General features: G+C 41.0%; 1 protein-coding gene across 1 annotated transcript; it reads right to left on the reverse strand.

Moving 5' to 3' along the window:
* Nucleotides 1-9,439: 9,439 nt before the first annotated feature.
* Nucleotides 9,440-16,773, reverse strand: dele1 (DAP3 binding cell death enhancer 1). Its single transcript, XM_073487631.1, has 12 exons — nt 16,603-16,773; nt 14,898-15,015; nt 14,326-14,428; nt 12,866-13,010; nt 12,336-12,563; nt 12,139-12,221; nt 11,904-11,997; nt 11,624-11,766; nt 11,375-11,533; nt 10,946-11,038; nt 10,408-10,567; nt 9,440-10,281 (listed from the first exon to the last, which is right to left on the reverse strand). Exons 1-12 carry the CDS (start codon nt 16,631-16,633, stop codon nt 10,043-10,045), a joined length of 1,596 nt encoding a protein of 531 aa, XP_073343732.1. The 5' UTR covers nt 16,634-16,773; the 3' UTR covers nt 9,440-10,042.
* Between the last annotated feature and the right edge of the window lie 2,505 nt (nt 16,774-19,278).

The raw sequence follows: 19,278 nt of genomic DNA on the forward strand, positions 1-19,278 counted from the left end.
GTGTCTTTGTCGGTATCAGGAGGGGTTTGTTGGTTTCCAGCAGCAACAGGTCGGTGGTACTGTGTGGTGCCGGTGGGGACGTGCCAGAAATAGACCTCTGATGAGTCTGAGATCTCCCGCCAGCCTGGGGGCAGGTCCCCATCACCCCATATGTCTGATGGGTGATACACAAACACATATTGCCTGTGAGTGTATCACACAAATGCATACTGTACACATGCATGCTTGCTAGAACACATATGATCATGACATACACACACACAGGGGATAAACTGAGTAAATTTCAGAGATGCTCGGCCTGTCCCTACTTAGTTTCTGTTGTCATAGCAACTCCAGGGCTCATCCCCTGTAGCAGGACCCACAGGGCAGCAGCATGTCTCTCTTCCTCTCTCTCTCCTGCGTTTCTTCTTTACTGTCTGCCTTCTTATATTTCTCTCCATACCCTCACACTTACTATTGTTTTGTCATACATCGCAGGCAATCATCACTCGCTAAATCCAGCTCTGCTTTCCCCCCTTTTTTTTCCTTGTTCACACCCTGCTATCTGCAATATCCTATCCCTCTGTCCATCCTAATCACTCTCTGCGCCATAAGGTGGCTCACAGGGGCCTTAAAGGTTCCAGCAGTATTGCTGGAGTGACTTGCTCGCTAAAGAAGAGGTGTTTGGTAAATTTCCAGATCAGACAGTCTGGAGGAGGTAGAGGGAGGGAGAGAGGAAGAGGAGGAGAGTGTAAAACAGGCACGATTAAAGGCTGACACAGATATGCTGATTTTTTAAAAGACAAACACACGTTTCTAACCTGTCTCTCGGGGCGTCTGAGGAGAGGGTGTCTCCTGGGACAGGGTGGTCCAGCTGGAGTCTTCATCCTCTGATGGAGTATCAGGAGTCATATCCATTCTCAAGCCCACTTTAGGGAGTCCAGTCTCTGGCTCAGGATCAGGCTGGGTTGTGGGCGCCCTGTTCCTGGTCGGAGTGTTCCTCTCTGATGCCCGGGCCTGTTTAGGTGAAGAGGGTGGGTACTGTTGCAAGAACTGGTTCTCATTGTTGGGGTGCAGCTCCACCTTGATCACCCGGGGCTGGGAGCTCCGAGGAGGCTTTGCAGGACTGCGTGGACTCGCCTGAACCTGGACACAAAGCTCCTCTCTGACCTGAGCTGGAGCCTGGTTCTGGTTGTCTGGGATCCACTCGGGGCTGTTGCTGGAAGAGGAGCAGGTGGAGGAAAGAGGGGCTTCCACCACCACTGGTAGAAGAGGCTGTCTTGGTGTTGGTGTGGGGTCATCTTCCTCCTCCTCCTCCTCCACCTCCACCACCGGCTCCACCTCCTCCTTCTCTTCCTGGCAGCTCTGCTTGATGCTGGGCTTCTCCTCCTTCTGGCTCTCCCTCTCCTTGGCAGGGCTGGCCTGCTCCTTCTCTGGGGAAGGCTGTTGCTTCTTCTCCTCCTTGTCCTCTTTTTTCCCCCAGCTGAGATCCAGATCCCAGCCCTTCTCATGGTACTCCAGGAAGCTCTTGGTCCTCCTTCTGAACGGGGGCAGCTGTGAGTTGTCTTTTCCAAACTCTAGCCAATCAGAAGTGGGGTTATTGATGAGATCATTGTGGATTTTGCCCTCTGTATTGGCCCGGCTCAGCTCCAGCTGCTGACTCTCAGCTCTTCTCTGCATGTTGGCCCCATTCTTGGCTAGTTTGGGGTTGGTTGTGTTGAAGAGTGAGGAGGAGGACGAGGAGGAGTAGAGGGCAGAGCTGGAGGAGGACTTGGTCGGGAGACCCCGCCCTCTGGTTACAGGTTGGTTTTTGGAGGCCAGGTTGTCACTGATCCCCATGGCGCTCCGCACACTGGTCATCGCATACCTCTGACGGCTCTTTGGCAAGGTGGCCGAACTTCCTGTTTCCATGGACTCCTTGATGACATCTCGCCCCAGCAGCTGGTTGTACGACGAGCGAAGGGTAAGGGAGGTGGGAGGGGTGGCGGAGCTGCTGCTGCTGCGATTGGCCAGACCCACATTAGAAGGGGAGGAGCCAGAGCGGGAGAGAGGAGGAGTTTGTACTGACGTCATGGCTGACTGGAAATACACTGGCGTGATCGAGCTGATGAGAGAAGAGACAGAAGTCATTACAGTCAGTGGTGGAAGAAGAAGTATTCAGATCCTTTACTTAGTAAAAATACAAAATGGTCCATAATGAATATTGCGACCACACCTATGATTTGCAATAAGTATTCGATAACATCACCTGTAAGAAGCACTTTGGTAACAAGTTCTGGAATGACTACTGTAATAATACATATCGTGATGAGCACCTGGATAATAGGCCAAGATAGCACATTTTTATTTAAGATTATATCGTTGTTTATTATCAAGATGGAGGCTATATTAATTGACAATTTTTTTTTTGTTTTTAAGTTTGCTCAGCTCTAGATGGATGTATGTGATCAGGCCACATTGTGATATAATCATGTTACCAGAATTGGAATTGCATGACGGTAACTTCTGTCTCACTACGTTTACCACTGAATAACAGACTTCAGCTGTGCACTCACTGATGTTCCTTCACTGACTGTGAGGGGGATCGCAGTGAGCAGGAGGTGTGCAACTAAAAGTGCAACTTTAGAGCTACGGCAGCTACATGAGTCATAAATGCCAAACCATAAATCAATGTTTTTAAAGTTTTTGAAATGTTGTACTACAATTCTTTGTTACTTACTGGCACAACAATAGGTAGATGATGATGGAGTACATACTGTATGTGATGAGCTCAGCCTGCATATTGTATCAGTCAGGTTCGGCTTCATCTGTCATTTTAATGCATTCAATCAAGTTCCTTTTAATTAATTGAGCTTCATTGGCATGACATGTAGATCTGAACATAAATGAAATCCAAATACATTTAGATTAAATGTAATAAACTAGTAAATGTGTCACAAGAAATAGATTCTTTGTGTTGTGTATTTTTCTGGATAATAATGACTATAAAGACTATAAAAACTGTGTTCAGCGCCATGACACTAAGATTATGTTGACTAAGAACACTTTTTTCTTTAGATTTTTGGAAAGATACAGAAGGAAGTGTTCCTTACTTTTTATTTTTCCTGAGTCAGAGTACAATAATACTCATTCTTCAAGCTTGATAGCTGCTTTTATGCCTCTGTGCAACTGGTTGGTCAGTGGGTCAGTATATTCTTAAACGGTTTTCTGCTTATATGTTGTATTAATTTACTATACTACAAAAATATGTAACATAAAATGACATAACATAACATGAAATAAAATTATATAACATAACAGGACATGACATGACATAAAATATATATAACATAACATAACATGACATGACATAACATAACATGACATGACATTAAATGACATAACATAACATCACATAACATTATATCACATAACATAAAATGACATGACATAATATAAAATAACATAACATAACATGACATGACATAACATAAATTACATGACATGATATATAACATAACATAACATAACATGACATGACATTAAATGACATAACATAACATCACATAACATTATATTACATAACATAAAATGACATGACATAATATAACATAACATAACATGACATGACATAACATAAATTACATTACATAATATATAACATAACATAACATAACATGACATGACATGACATAACATAAATTACATTACATAATATATAACATAACATAACATTACATTACATGATATGACATGAAATGACATAACATAACATCACATAACATTACATTACATAACAACATAAAATAAAATAACATAAAATAATATAACAAAATAACATAACATAACATAACACAATATAAAATAACACAACAGAACATCTTTTTTGTAATTTCTGATGCAAGTAGACTACTCTCTGATTTTTCTTTGTGTCTCTGTGTATCTCTAACATCATCATAGGGGGTGACATCATCAACTTGAGACATTCAGTACTGTGTCACTCATTTGCATTTCTCTGATGTTACAACTGAACATAAAGCCGATAAAACATCTTTACTCTTTGCTCCCACTGGCTGCAGCACAGTCGGTCTCAGCTGTTATTACCGTTACACTGGGGTACCGACTCTTTTCCAGCCTCACGCCCCTTTTACACATAAGGTGTCACTGTTGAAGTGTCCAAAAACACTGCATCAAAGTCATGAAGCTGGATGGCATTTGCATGATATTGGGAGTGAGTCAGACCCTCAGTGTATTCATCCAGGACTGACATTCAAAGACGGGGCTGAGCCGTAAGCCAGCCTGTGGGGAGGAGAAGTGGCAGCCAGCTCCTGCTAACAAGCTAGCCGTGTCTCTTTTATCTCTGGCTGATTCAGCCCTGTGATACTGAATACAGACAGATGGATAGCAACAAAGACAGCGGCAGAGAATCAAATGATCTTAAAGACACGGCACATGTATGGCCTGCATCACTGTCAACTTCTGTTATTGAATGATTTGATTTTAATTTAAAGCCTGTGGAAAACCGGTAAACAGCTGAACACAGGTAGAAACACATGCCCAGGCACGCAAGCATAATATGTAAACATCCTGTCACATCATAAACACACACACACACACACCCCAAACAATGCTGCAGACATCATCAGCGCCTTTTCTCAGAAACATGGAAACTACAAGGGCAGCAGATTTTAAAGCATGATAACATCTTGGGAAAGAACAGAGGCAGGGTTTTTGGAGGGCAGTTCACTTTGTTCATGCGGGGCCCCTATCGACTCCCCTCTCCCTGGGTGGCTGTCTTGTTGTCCCTCTGTCACTGAGCCAGACAATCACAACAACCTGTTTGTGCTGAGTCTGCGCTGCACGCTCCAAGGCCTGTGACTCAGACACAAACACACTGTCAACAGGTATAAACTACCTGCACTGTCTCATCAGAGCAACAGCTATTCTCGATCATATAAATACCTTGTAACTCCCTTAAAATAATGGATTATATTGTAGTCTGAATTTTGGGGCTTATGAGAACGTTTTAAAAACAAAATGATGTCCAAAATGTTTTGACGCTAGGGCTGCATGATGAGAAAATAATCATATTGTGATTATTCTGACAGATATTGCAATTGCATTATCATTCAACCCTAACCCTAATCTTTTTTGCCTCACAATTTTCATTTTCACTGATATAAAAACCCCATCTTGACGGTATGACATTTGTTGAGGTCTGTACCAAAAGGGGCTGCGATATCAGATTATCCCTCCATGATTATCGTGACCAAATTAATTCACAATAACAATATTATCTCTATATCTCTAGAAATTTTAAAAGAAAATGCTAGCAATCAAATCTATCTTTAACATTGTTTACTGTGTGTTTTGTCTATTTTTTGGGCAAATAAGTTACCCTTATATAGGGAGGTGGAGAGAGAGTACAAAAAAATGTTCACTCGATTACTTGTGAAAAGGCAACCAGATAAACTCATGAACAAAAGATGCACAAGGCCGAACATGTGCGCTGGATAATTCACGCACTATTATCACGTATAATATCAATATTTCACAGTTATAGTGAATATCGTGACACCCCTAGAACCAAACAAACATGTTTTCTTACATCTGGAGAACAAGATTTGCACACCTGGGCATCTCTGCAGCTCTAGAATACTTCATTATAATGCTGTTTTATCACACAATTTACTATGAATTCACACAAACAATAAGGGTGTTTAAAATGATGAATAATCCTTGACATTTCATAAATGTACAACCACTTTATCTTGTTTACATGTGGACATTCTCAAATGTTTGGTTAGGCACAAAAATGCCCTAAATGCTGTAAAAAAACAGCAAAAAAACAAACAAAAAAGGGTTAGAAACTAGAAACTGAATGGCACTCAGTAGAACCATAATTAAAGATCACCAGATCAAGGATCTAATGTTAAAGAAAGTGAGGAATAATTCCTGGATCTGTCTATTATCTGGATCTGCACCAAAAATTAACGGGGTCTATCCTGGGCCGAGCCCCATCCTCCATCAGCAGTTGGCCGTATTGTGATTCTGATGATATTTCCATTAGATTTGCAGCACTAATCGATACCAAACTAAAAGCCTCAAAAGCTGGCGATACAAGCCTTCCACCTGATGGCAACAAATTGTGCCTTGAGCCACTGGAGCTGCAAATCACAGCAAATATGTTGCATGACTCAGAGGACGAATTACACATCCTGACACAGCCCCCAATAGCTGACAAGGAGCAATAAACAAACAGCAGCTCATCTCCCCATTGTCCCTCTCTGCTACTTCTTCATAAGACAAAGTGGATCATCTGGATAAAGATAGCAACCTTTACTTCCTCTCCCCCTGTCTGACAATGCAGCCCGATCTCCATTAGTTAAACAAAGTGGGGCGAGGAGGAGAGGACGCGAGGGGAGTGGTGAGGAGAACAGGACGGTTATTAGAGGGAGAAAGCAAGAATGACACAGCAGTTTGCAGGACAGTGGGGCACGGTTCACACACACACACACACACACACACACACACACACACACACACACACACACACACAAACAGAGGTATTTAAACTGATGTCCTCAATAAATCCGTTGTGCTCAACAACAGCAGAGGTCATTCATGAGATGCACAAGCTTGTCACAAGACAGGAAACAATCTGTATACTAATAAATCAATGATGTCTCGTTACTCTGTTCGCTTTAGGGTTATGGTTGCACTGGAGTACAACTGAGGATACAAGAATTGAATACAAGTCATGAACTCAGATTTACTTGTATGATTAAAAAAAAAAAAGAGGACTTGTTGACAAAATCCTACCTTCCCTCTCTATTTTTAGAGTAAGGTGTGAAAACAGGATCTTATCTCCTCTAACTGTTTATACTGTCTGCTCACCTTGTATGCAGACGAACAGACATGAGTGTTTTCACCTGAAGGTCACACTAAAGAGAAAGATCTGATCCTTATCACTACACCTCAGTAATGATCTTTGGAGATTCATCATCAGACACTGACAGAGATCTCGGCCTGTCAGATCAACTTCCTCCCCCTGTAATGGCAGGCCTCTTTGCTCAACTCTGAACTGCACCCACTGCCTCACGAATGAAATGCAACAGATGACAGCACGAGCTGGGCAGAAAATGAACTTGAGAAAGTCGATGATGTCATGGGTGGAGTATCTGGCCCCTTCTTTCCTTGCCGCCACCTGAATAAACTCCCTCTCTGATGTTTGAGAATCATCATCTTTAAATCAACCGAATCAGCCGAGGTGGAGTCGCCAATAACGCGGAAGCAAAGCTGTCGATATGTGAGGCGCAGTAAATCCTCAGCATCCTCCCCTCTCTCTCCAGCCCCAGCCCCAGCCCCATCAACCAGCACCAGCACCAGCAGCAGCACCACCGCCGCACTGGGAGGGGAGCGCATCCTATCGAGAGCATCTATTTACATCCACTCACCGCTCCTCGGTCAGCCTCCGGGCTTCTGCGCCTCCGCTCCCGCGACGACACGCACAGTAGTAGTGAGCAGGGGCCGAGGTCGACAGCCGCTTATAAGTGCCAGTCCGCCCGTAGCTGCAGCCGACCGCCCGTATTGGGATCACATCACATCATCTGCCCTCCCAGCCCGGCTCGGTGCTCACTGCTGGCGGCCAAAGCTGCGCTTTCTCTCTGCGCCAGAGGATCCCGGAGCGGCGCGGCGCTGTGGAGCTGACCAATCAGAGGCGCGGACGCAGCACGCTCGGCGCACGGAGGAGACGCAAGAACAATAAATCTACCGGTATTATTTTGCTGCTCAGGTAATGAAATCACACATCACCGGAGTCTTACGTCATGCATTAGTCTGTGGAAATGTGAATGGTTTACGCTGCTCAAGGATGTAATTATATATTAAGTAAATCCAGAAAGTTCAGCGGACTGCCGACTTAATTATTCTACTGGGGAAGTTTCACATCCATAAAGCCAAGTTCTCAAGGTCTCGCCCATCGTTTGAATCCTCTAGAGTGGAATTTAAGAAATACTTTGAGTTCATCCAATTTAGAAACAAGGAATGTGCTGATACAGTAGATACATTAGATGATAGATTCAAAGAAATCTGATACCTGCTATCTCATTTTTTTTTGCCTTTTCTTCTTCTTCTTCTTCTGCCTTGTTGAAAGTCTCCCTGAAAGAAAAGCTCTGTGCACTGTACGATATTTATGTTGTCATGATGCCTGTGTCTTTTTTTTTGTATTCATGTCACACCTTGTCATTGACAAATGATCAATAAAGCTTTTTTTTCAAAAATATTTTTAAAAAATGGTTCAGTGCTGCATTCTTCTTAAGTTTAGGAAAGACACTTGTGTGAACTGTCACTGTGTGAAATGTACCCAGAAACGAAGCTGCACCTGTTCTGGTAATGTCTGGAAAGGTTACATTGTTAACATTGAGTCTGAATGTGTGTTTGCAATGGTAAAAAAACGTCATCATCGAAATTATTGATAATGATTTTATTGACCATTTTAGAAAAGTACCATATCCATAAAGTCAAATATGGTCACTCTAAACCTTAATTCATTGTTCTTGAAAAGGAAACCAAACACTACATTATCACCATTTTTGATTCAAAAAATTGAAAGCATTTATTATCCTTGTTTGATATTTTAATTTGAGGACCCCCCTGTCTCTGTTGTTGTTGGTCTGTGGTCTGTATTCATGACTTTAAGGGTAGCTCCACCAATTTTACACATTACAGGTCTTGGGGAGTACTACTACATATGAGATAAAAAGCAGTATAAAGTCTTTTGAGGCTCCAGAGGAAGCTGCATGTCATCTGATAAATTGCCTCCAGTCATGCCACTCAGTGGCTAAGCTGCACTGTGGGCAATGTAGGCTAGATTTGAAAAGCAATCCACTGGTGTAGCATTGCACTCCTATAACACTGCTGGAGTCATTGCAGTTTAAAAACAAATAATCAAAATCTAAACAGCAGAACCAGAGATACTGCCATTTTGACTCCACTCATTCTCCTTCCTTTTCAAAACCTGCCACCTACATTACCCACAATGCAATTTAGCTACTGACGGAAATTTATCAGATTACTTGCAGCTTCCTCTGGAGCCACAGGAGGTTTTATACTACTTTTTTCCACGGTAGTACTCCCCAGGATCTGCGAACACACACTGTAAAATTGGTGGTTACACTTTAAATGTTTCTGTGTATGGTTTGTACTTGTTAATAGAGACAGAAATGGGTTACAGTACTCACATGATCACTGTACCTGAAACTGCACTTTCTTCCCCCCTTTAAATAAATATTGTATTAGGATTGACTCAAAGCGGTCTCGAAACTAATGTTACCATCTGTAAAGTTATTTCCATACAGAGAGAAGAACATATACCCCAGAATGTACTTTAGTACTACTTAATTAAAATTATACTCTCTGCTCCTTAACCGTTTATGCTCATCAGTGAATTTCAATGGTAATTAACCACACAGCCATAAAACAACTTTTTTGGATATTTTTTTAATATTGAACTTGTGCGTATAACAACAGAACATCCTCCTTACAGTGCATCATAATTCACTTTGGTTTGAGTATAGTTAACAGGTTGGACTATCACAAAACATGTAGTAACTTCCCTTTTTCTCCACTGAAGTTGTTATTAGTGATAGACAAGCATGAACCATTTGACTTATTAAGAACGTGTAATATTGAAGGTTAAAATATGACACTAATGTAAAGCACTTTGCCAGCCTCAGAGGCACAAAGGGACAAAATTATGACACTGTTCTAATGTCTGAGACAAGTCACCACTTGATATTCCCAACCTACACAAAGGCACCTAGATCACATTTTCTTACCCAGAGTAGAACTTGTAATACAGAAAACACAACACTTGTATAGAAACATAATAAAAAAAACTTCTATGATTTCCAAGACCATTTATCCAACATCTCTTTCAGATTTGTAAAAAAAACATCAACACACTCGCATATAAAACTCTCACTCTAATCCAGACTTCACTAGATGTACACACTTGACCTTTCTCCTCTGGTGAAAATACATTCACACTATGAAATACATTCCTCAGTTTGGCTCACGATAACTACCCAATCCCTACAGTCCACTGGCAGACTCCTCCCTCAGTGCTGAGGGGGTGGAGATGAAGAGGCGTGGAGGACAGCGGCGGGGGGACACCCAGGCTCCCGGTGCTCCAGGAGTGAGGCAGGAGGGTATGGGTGATGGAGTGACTGGTAGAGGGAGGGACGAGACTGGCCAGGGAGGAGAGATGCTTGGCTATAGAGAAACATGGAGCTGAACGGATGGAGCGCAATACTGCGTCTTCTGAAGAAGAGAAGAATAATATCAGTGCTGTCTTGGCTCATTAAAACCTTATCAAATGCAGCACCATTGCTAAAAAATGCACAAAATCTAATGACTAATACAAATGCGAACAGCATGTGTGCTTACCCCCGATGTCTTTGCCGTTAGGAGGTGTCAGTAGGCTCTTGGCCTGTTTGTTGCCAGCCTGAGCGGCTCGTTTGTAATATTCAATTGCCTTCCTCAAATTCTGCTGCACCCCGAAGCCGCTCTCAAAACACTGACCCAGGAAGAGCAGGGCGGTGTCATCCTGCAAACACAAAAAAACAGGATTTTTAAAAAAATTTTTTTATCTACAACAACAATCGTCTATATGTAAGGACATAGATCACAAACTGAAACCAGGGACTTGAATAGACACAGCAGTACGAGCAGAGGGCTGAAGTTGTCACTATTAAAACAATCACAATAGCTTTGTACCTCTGTACCTCAAAACGGGTTTGTAGCAAGAGTAAGTAACAGTATTACTTCAACAAAACTACAGCAGAGAGTTGAAGAAGCATATTCTATAAATAAGCTGTTAACATCAAACAGCAGGTGATGGTGGGGGTTCTCTGAGATGGCACACTGGGAGTGAAGGTGATAAAGCCACAGATAAAACTCTAGAAGCATCTAGAAGGGTACTCACTCCACTCTCTGCTGCCATCCTCAGGTATCGGACAGACTTGCTCCCGTCTCTCACCGGCTCCTGAGAGTAGACTGAGGCCAGGCAGACCTGAGCCTGAGGAGGGAGGGAAACAGAGAGTTGGTTCACACCCACAGTAACACAGCGATCAGATGATTGTTTGTTAAAGCGCAGGTACAGGGTACAATTACTCTATTAATCAATTAGTGGATTTACAGAAAATAATCTGCAAATACTTTTGATAGTTGCTTAATCATTCAGTCCCTTTTCAAGCAGAAAATGCCAAATATTCTTAAGTTCCAGCTTCTCATTTGTGAGGATTTTCTCCTTTTCTTTAGCGATACTTAAGTAAATATATATAAAGTTTTGTTCCCATAGTCAGACTAAACAGTATTATGTGAAGTTTAAGAAGATGTCATGGCAATTTTCTACCTTGGTGAGTCCAGCTGCAGCAGACTGTTCCAGTAAGTTGATGGCTGTGTTCAGTTCCTCCAAGCTCTGGCGCCCCCTGCTGGTCAGTAGCAGCTTTGCATAGCGGTACTGAGCCTGTTTGTGACCCCCAACTGCTGCCTGCCAGTAGTAATACAAAGCCTTCAAAAGAAAACACATGAGAATCATCTCAAGACGTGTTCAGACTGATGGAGCACTCCAGAAACTAAAGTGTGCTGTCTGGATTCAAACCTTCTCGTTGTCCTTGCTGACTCCTCTGCCTTTCTCGTAGCACACACCCGTGTTAAACTGGGCTTTGCTGTAACCCTGCTGAGCTGCAGCTAAGAAACATGTAAAAGCTTCCTCGTAGTTCTTACTCTTGGCACTTTCTAGACCTGCCATAAACAGAGAGATGAAGATATTAGTTATGGACAGAAAACAAATATTGTTTATTCTTCAAACTTTAAAAGGGAAAACATGTGTTTGTTCGTTGAACATTACTGGGTGTGTAACCATGTCAATAAACTATTACCAATGATGTTGAGGATAACAGGGACGCTAGAGTCTCCCACATGTTGGAGGTTAAGTGCTGCGCCTGCCAGCCTCTCCTCATCAGGCAGCATATCCTGAAAACACAGACGAGCATAAAAAACAAAACAAAAACAATCAAGATTAGATTGACAGTCAGATAGTCAGTCAGGATGAGCAAAAGATGTTGCTGTCTTAAAAATAAAACATCACACAAACTAAAGGAGGCCGACTTTCACCTTATCATTAGCATCTTTAGTCTCCGTGTTATCTCGGTTGGCATCATTCTGCAGAGGACAGGATGCCGACAGCAGTGATTCCTCTGTGAGTCAGGCAAGAATACATTATTATTTTCCTCCCACACATACTAGTTAAACAACATTTTGTGAAAAATACAAATCTGTCAACTTTTACGAGCAAGGAGCACAAAACAAACCGGGAATTGGAGATTCCTGGTCAAGGAGTGCCCTCTGTTGGTCAGAGTTGGAGCAGTCAGCAGTCAGATGATCGTGCTCACTGCTGCTGTGAACACTGGTGCCACCTGCGCTGCTGCTGCTGTTGCTGCTGCTGCTCTGAGCCAGGGACACATCTTCATTCTGTCTCTCTGGCACCTCCTGCAGATGCAACACACTCCTTCCTCTGGGCAGGACATCACGTTGAGACACTGGAGAAGCCAGACAGACAAAAAACAAAGTCAGAATTCTGATCACACAAGAACCAGATGTGAAAGAGTGAGATGGTTAATTTGAACATTTGTATTTTGTACATTTAACAGGTTGAACATTAAATATATTTTGCATTTGACCTGTAACAAATTGCATATAGGTTGAAAAGGATTTGTAAATCATAGTATTCTCTTTTTATTTATGTTGTACACAGTTTTCCAACTTTTTTTGCATTGGGGTTGTAAAATGTAAACCATCAGTGTTCCTACTGCTTACTTACAGTAATGCGATAAATACTCACAGATATCCAGCAGGATGCGACAGCCACACTTGTGCAGGGTTGAGGGCACTGTCAGGGCTCCAGTGATCGGACTTGGCTCAGTGCCTGAAGACAGTCGGGAGTGGATCCTCCTGCAGATCTGCATGAACAGAACTGCTGCAGCACCCTGTGGACAAACATCAGCTCCACTGTCATCGCTGTCATGACAACATGAGATACCAACATACTCTATATCCCACGAGCGGCCAACCATGTGCCACAAAGAGCAAACAGTCGGGTTTTCAACAGATTTTCTCAACAGACTGACAAGTAGGGCTGCATGATATTGAAAAAAAAGACATTGAGATAATTGGATTTTCTGTGATATATATTGTGATATGAAAAATTTAACAGATTTTGTAGGGGAGTGCATCAAGGACCCAAAGTAGGCCCTTCTTTGTTTGATAAATTGATCGAGAATGATTTTGATTGGTGGTTTGATGTGTATGCAGCTAACTCCCATGTAGTCAAGAACCCTTAAATCAGACAGATTTCTTTTAAAGATTAGTCGTGGAAAACGAGAACTGTCCGAGTTTTGCTTTTATATCAAGCAACAAAAAAGTTGTAGCATGACGTGTTCGTGTTTATTTGCCTTACTTGACATTACACATCCTGCAATGTGACTGCAGGGAATGCGCACATTGTGATGTCAATGCTGAAACGATCTATTGTGCAGCCCTATTGATAAGCCCTTCTTTGAGTGGATGGTGTCTTACATGCTCATAAAAAATGCTACACATTTACAGGGCTGTGTGATGCAACCACATTCTGATATCCTGATACAGGTCATTTAAGATAAGATTTTATTGATCCCTCACTGGGGAAATTTACCTGTCCCAGCAGCTTACAGCAGTGATTGAGTGATAGAAAATTGAAAAAGCAAGACAAAATAGAATAATAGAAAATTTACACCCATTATTGTATTACACACAGTGTGTAGTAGTATACTAAAAATGATATATAAATAAAATAAATGTAATTGCAGAGACATTGTAAACAAACAGGAATTGCACAAGGTAGTTGCACTGTGTAAATGTGAGGGATGTACTGATGTGGATGTGCCAAGCACTTTTCAATCCTTGAAAATACGACACCAAATATTAAACTGTTTTCAAGAATTTCTTGCACCCGTATGAACCCTGGTATTTCTATGTCTGGGACCCCCGGAAGACTAAGGGCAAAAACATCGATGTGCTTTTAATGGGGATCCTTAAATAAATGCAAAACACAAACAATTCCTGTCAAATAGTGCATGAAGCCAGGCCATCATGCACTATTTGTCTAATCAGTCCAGACTGTTAAAACCCTCAGTGAGAGGCCTCCTGACACCTTCCTTTAATTTAGAACTGTGATGAACTGATGACATCCAAAAACTCATATGGGACACATTAGTAAATGTGTGAGGTCTTTTATATTTGAAGATGTGATAAGAAAAGACGTACCAATCCCACAGCATCCAGAGCTGTGTAGCGTGGAAGCTCGGCATATCCGAACTGAAAGGTTCTCTGTTTCTTCCTCCTCTCTCCATCTTCCTCTTTTTGAGAGCTGACAGAAAAACAGCACACAAAAAATATAACAATGATAAATGTATGTTTCTATTTCCAATCTACTGTATTAAGGCATCACAGAAATACTGTGTTCAAGTCAGATGGCTTTGTTTCTGTTCCCTCAACAAACCCTGTTCATGCTTACAGCAGATGCTGCTGTATGATGCAACCATCTGAAAGCGCGGCAGCAAGTGTGCTACAGGCAGGGAACAGGTTCAAAGAGGGGGTAAAGGCACAGGAAAGGAGAGGGAAGGGGATGGTCTCTGAGGTTTGACCTCAACTGAAAAGGTTCTCTTTTCATCAGCTGACATTATGGGCAGTGGTTTGAGGGCAAAGACATGATCAAAGTGACTCACTCAATGCTTTTCTTTTCTATTTATTTCTTTTTTTCTTTCTGAGCTCTTGTCATCAGACCTGGTAGAAGTGTGAAGACTGAAAAATACAGAGGATTGAGGTGGAGAAAGTACCTGCAGTCGGAGGTGTGTCGAGAGGTGGAGAGGACAGTCGAGCTGCTGATGACTTCGTCCTCCACATGGTGGTTCTGTGGCAGTCGCAGGGGGGTGCTGCCGTTATATCGGTGGAGTACTGAGAAGTGATGGGAAGAGAAAAACAGCAGAAATTAGACATTAAAGTCCAGTGTTTGAATTTGAGTGAAATAAATGAGGTTGTCCTCCTCAGAAGTACTTGACATACAAAAGATGCTCCTTAATTTCCAAATGAATTCTCGGAAGAACGATGTTTAATATGATACCAAGTAGAGAAAAAAAAGAGACAAAGATCTGAGACAGTTATTTCAGTTTAGTTACTTTTGCAGTTATAGGCGATTGTTGAGTTTTCTCATGAGAACTGCTCCATGTGAACCTAAGTAAATACTCATTAACTAATTCAGAGTTATTACTGAAAACTTTACCCTCCAAATGTTTTGAACTGTATGCAGGATTGTGGACAAATATCACATTTTTGCATGTGCAGCAGATCTGCTGCACACTGCCCAAAACACTCTCTTGATAAGACACTTGAACTAATTGAAATTAATTCACAATTAATTAATTCAAGTGTATGCTTTTGCCTATACTGAGTACCAAATTACAAAGTCCTTTTCAATTATTTAGTTAATTTCTAAAAAACTGATAGCCAGTTAACAGTAAGAATTAGCCTATGCCATTTTTTCCTCGTGCAGATGTGTTTTAAAGAGGTGGTAGGAACCCAAATAATGTGCTCTGATTAGTTATCTTGCATACACTACCTGTATGAAAAGAAATCTGACTGACTGAGCCAGTGTCTTCTTTTAAGTCTCTTCTGAAAATGTACTTTTATCGAAAAGCATATCCTGATTTTATCTAATTAGCCTGCTTATTTTATTTGTTTTAACTTGTTGTTTATTATTTCAGATTTTTGCTTTTCTTGTACATTTTTTCTCTTATTTTGTATCGTATTTCCTTTTATCTATGTAAAGCACTTTGTACTTTGATTTGATAAGTGTTCTACAAATAAAGTTTATTATTAATATTATTGTTATTTTTAAAATCAGTAGTATCAGGTTTTTGTAAATACAAAAGGTGTAGTTTTGCAGTGTAATATTTAATCTGATAAGTTTCTCCTAAATATATGTTATGTAATCAGCAATGACTCATGAGTAAATCTATGCCATGCCAACTTAAAACACAATATTAAGAAAAAAACAAGAGTAAGAATTGCAAAAAAAAAATAGAAACACAAATTTCTGCACCCTGGCTTTTGTGTATGCACCTAAACAACATACACGAGCAGGTGTTTCATGCTGTTAACTGTCTGTGTGTGTACACTTGATACCGTAATGTGTGTTTATGTGTGCAACAGCATTACAGTTCAGCCACACACAGCCTACAGAAACACTTCAGTTGTGGCAGCAGCTCAACAGGATCTGACTTCACCGGCTTCGACCAAAATAAACCGGTTGGCGGTGTCACTTACACTTGACAGAGTGTTTTTAATGTGCATTGACTTCTCTAGCTGTTAGCTAAACTCGTAGACAGCTAACGCTACGTAACAAGTAACAATAACAGCGTTTATGTCTCAATAAAAGCGACACTTGGTGATAATTAGTCTGCGTGAGGAAACAACACGCCACTAGCTGCTCGTTAACTAAGTGAAAGGGGGAGTTTCTCGACTGTCAAAGACATTTTCTCTCACCTCTCCCGACAAAGCCTGAAACTCTCCACATGGTTCGTCTTCTACAGCAGCTTTAGGTGAAGGATTTTCTCCGAGAAGACATGTTTAGGTCCACCCGGAGGGTCGTCTGGCCCCATGGATGACAGCAGCATGAAGACTCTCTCCTGTTTGTTTGGCGGTCACGCGATGTGTCGGGTGGACCAACCCGGAAGTGTCGCAGGTGACGCAACCGAAAATGTTCAAATGTTGGAGAAGGTGTTTTACAGCTGCTCAGCGCCCCCGTGTGGTGCGAGGGGGGATGACAGCCTCACAGCAGAAACTAAAACGACCCCTTGAGTCTATTTCTGAATCATGAAACAGGAGGAGAAGAAGCATTATGGTAAATAAAAGCCTCATACTTTATGTGGATTATATAATACGCTATAATAATAATTTATTCGTGAATTAAATCAAGCAATTGGTGAATAAATGTAGATTTTGTCATGCTTGTTTATAGTATTTATATGAGGCTGTGTGTGTGTAGTTATTTACATACATTCAATTGTCCTCCTGGGACTGTTTGCTGTTCTGATTTGTATGAGGTCCATATATTGTGTGGTTAGATGCTTTCTGCATACATATTATTATGTTTATTGTTGATTAATGTTTCTGAATATCAATGATATATGTGATGATTTGTGTATTCTTATACTGGATATTTTAAAACTTTGACTACTTTTGGGACAAACAAAACAAATAACTTTAAAAAATAAAATAATTAAGTGAGTGGCAAATGTATAATGCTATTAATAAGGCAAAGTAAAAAGAAAAAAGTAGTATAAAGCCTTTTGTTGCTCCAGATGAAGCTGTATTTAATCAGATATAATATTCTCCTTTGATGTCACTCAGTGGCTAATTTGCATTGTGGGTAATGTAGGCAACACTGCACTTCTATAAAAAACATATAACAAAATCAACACAGCAGCATCAGAGATATCACCTCTTTTACTCCACATATTCGTCTTCCTTTTCAAAACCTGCCACCTTAGCTACAATGCAACTTAGCTTCTGAGTGACATCACTTGAGTCAAATTTATTGATTTATTTACATCTAGTGCCCTCTAGAACAACAAAAGGCTTTATACTCCTTTTTTTAAAAAAAACATACGTAGTAGTACTCACCAAGACCTGTAAAAACACTTTAATGTGTGAAGTTGGTGGAGTCACCCTTTAATAGACTTTTTTTCTACAGGAGACATTTTGATTAGTAGCACAGGTGTTACTAATGACATTAATAATGGCTTTGTTACATTCAAGAGTCCCAGTAAGTCATGACACTGTGAACGTGAGCCAGTATGCACAATACCAGGACCCTGAAACTGAAGCAGCTAAATGGAATTCAGCCATCATTAACTGTATTATTTACAACTGTGATTTGTGCCACTGTGAAATGGCAAAATGTCTGTGACTCAGGGGTTTATTCCAACATTGCATGACATTTATGGGACAAGATGCATGCCTGTTAAGTATTAATTGTGGCTTTACAGAAAATATAATTTAACACTTAACCCTTTGGGCTTTGACCATTCATACTTTCAATTAACTAAATGAAACCATCTGAGAGGTTTAGAGGAGAAATCGCTTTCAGGTGTAACTGCTGACAACTCATCCACTCTCTGTCTCTCTCACTCCTGGATATTCATTAACTTACGACATGAGTGAGACAGTGTGTGGGAGTTTTCTCATTTGTATTCAAATTGTGCTTTCCTCCAATGCACCTGCCACATATTCAAGTGTGCAGAGTCTTTTAAAGACATCTGAAACATGACAAGACACTGCTTTTCAGTGTGGGGTCACGAGCTAAAGTGGTTCGAAACCACTTGTTTAATCTTTAACAATGTGTTGTATTTTATGGGCTTGTCGCACAGCACCATTTAAAAGTGTAGACTCACCTGTTATACTGGTGTTTTTCTTTTTTGCCTTCAATAATGGCCTTTCTAACATAGATAAAAACAGAAGTACTTCTTTCTGCCCTTGAACCATTGTACAGCCTTTTGTGTAGAAATACTACACTTCATACTTACATCTATTGTAAGAAGGACTTTCTACAATATAAAGCATGAAAGACCATTTAAAATGATAAAGTGGCCCTCTCAACCATCTGAATGAACTGAATATAGCTTTTATAACAGGCAGTGCCAAACCATTCAGCAGTAGTTTTTATATTAAATCTTAAAATGAAAAGCAGCTGTCAGATAAATGTGGCGAATAAGAAGTATAGAGTAGCATTCAATGAAAATGCTGAAGTTTAAGTACCTAAATTGTTCTTAAGTGGGATACTTGAGTACATGTTCTTAGTTACCCAGCTCCATAACCATGTTTGAATCCAGTGCCAGGCATTCGGTTGTGAATGAGCAGGCAACCAGAAAGTCATAAACTCCAGTGACAGGGGAGAAATAAGATTTCAAATATTGCTTAGCACGGATTAAGTCCCCTCCCAGCTTTAAATTTCTCAAACTTCAGAACTGGAGTACAGACTGAAACACGAGTGAAAACAAACTGCTCAATTAGTCAGCCCCGGTGGGACTCTGTTTCCAGCTCGACGCGGTGTTTTCCATATTGCCCAGACAAATTTGGCCCCGGGCGAATCAACAAACATTATTTGGCAGTGCAGAGGTCTTGCTAACATTACAAACTACTGCAGGCTAGACTTATTCG

The sequence above is a fragment of the Pagrus major genome, chromosome 18 (assembly GCF_040436345.1).
Source record: "Pagrus major chromosome 18, Pma_NU_1.0".
Classification (NCBI taxonomy): domain Eukaryota; kingdom Metazoa; phylum Chordata; class Actinopteri; order Spariformes; family Sparidae; genus Pagrus; species Pagrus major.

What these genes read in the sequence shown, in the direction of transcription:
- dele1 (XM_073487631.1), bottom strand. Translation starts at nt 16,633, where the DNA reads ATGTGGAGAGTTTCAGGCTTTGTCGGGAGAG. An exon ending in TCGCATCCTGCTGGATATCT is followed by an intron (nt 12,564 to 12,865) that starts GTGAGTATTTAT and finishes TGGCTTCTCCAG; the next exon opens with TGTCTCAACGTGATGTCCTG. An exon ending in TCAGCAAGGACAACGAGAAG is followed by an intron (nt 11,534 to 11,623) that starts GTTTGAATCCAG and finishes TTTCTTTTGAAG; the next exon opens with GCTTTGTATTACTACTGGCA.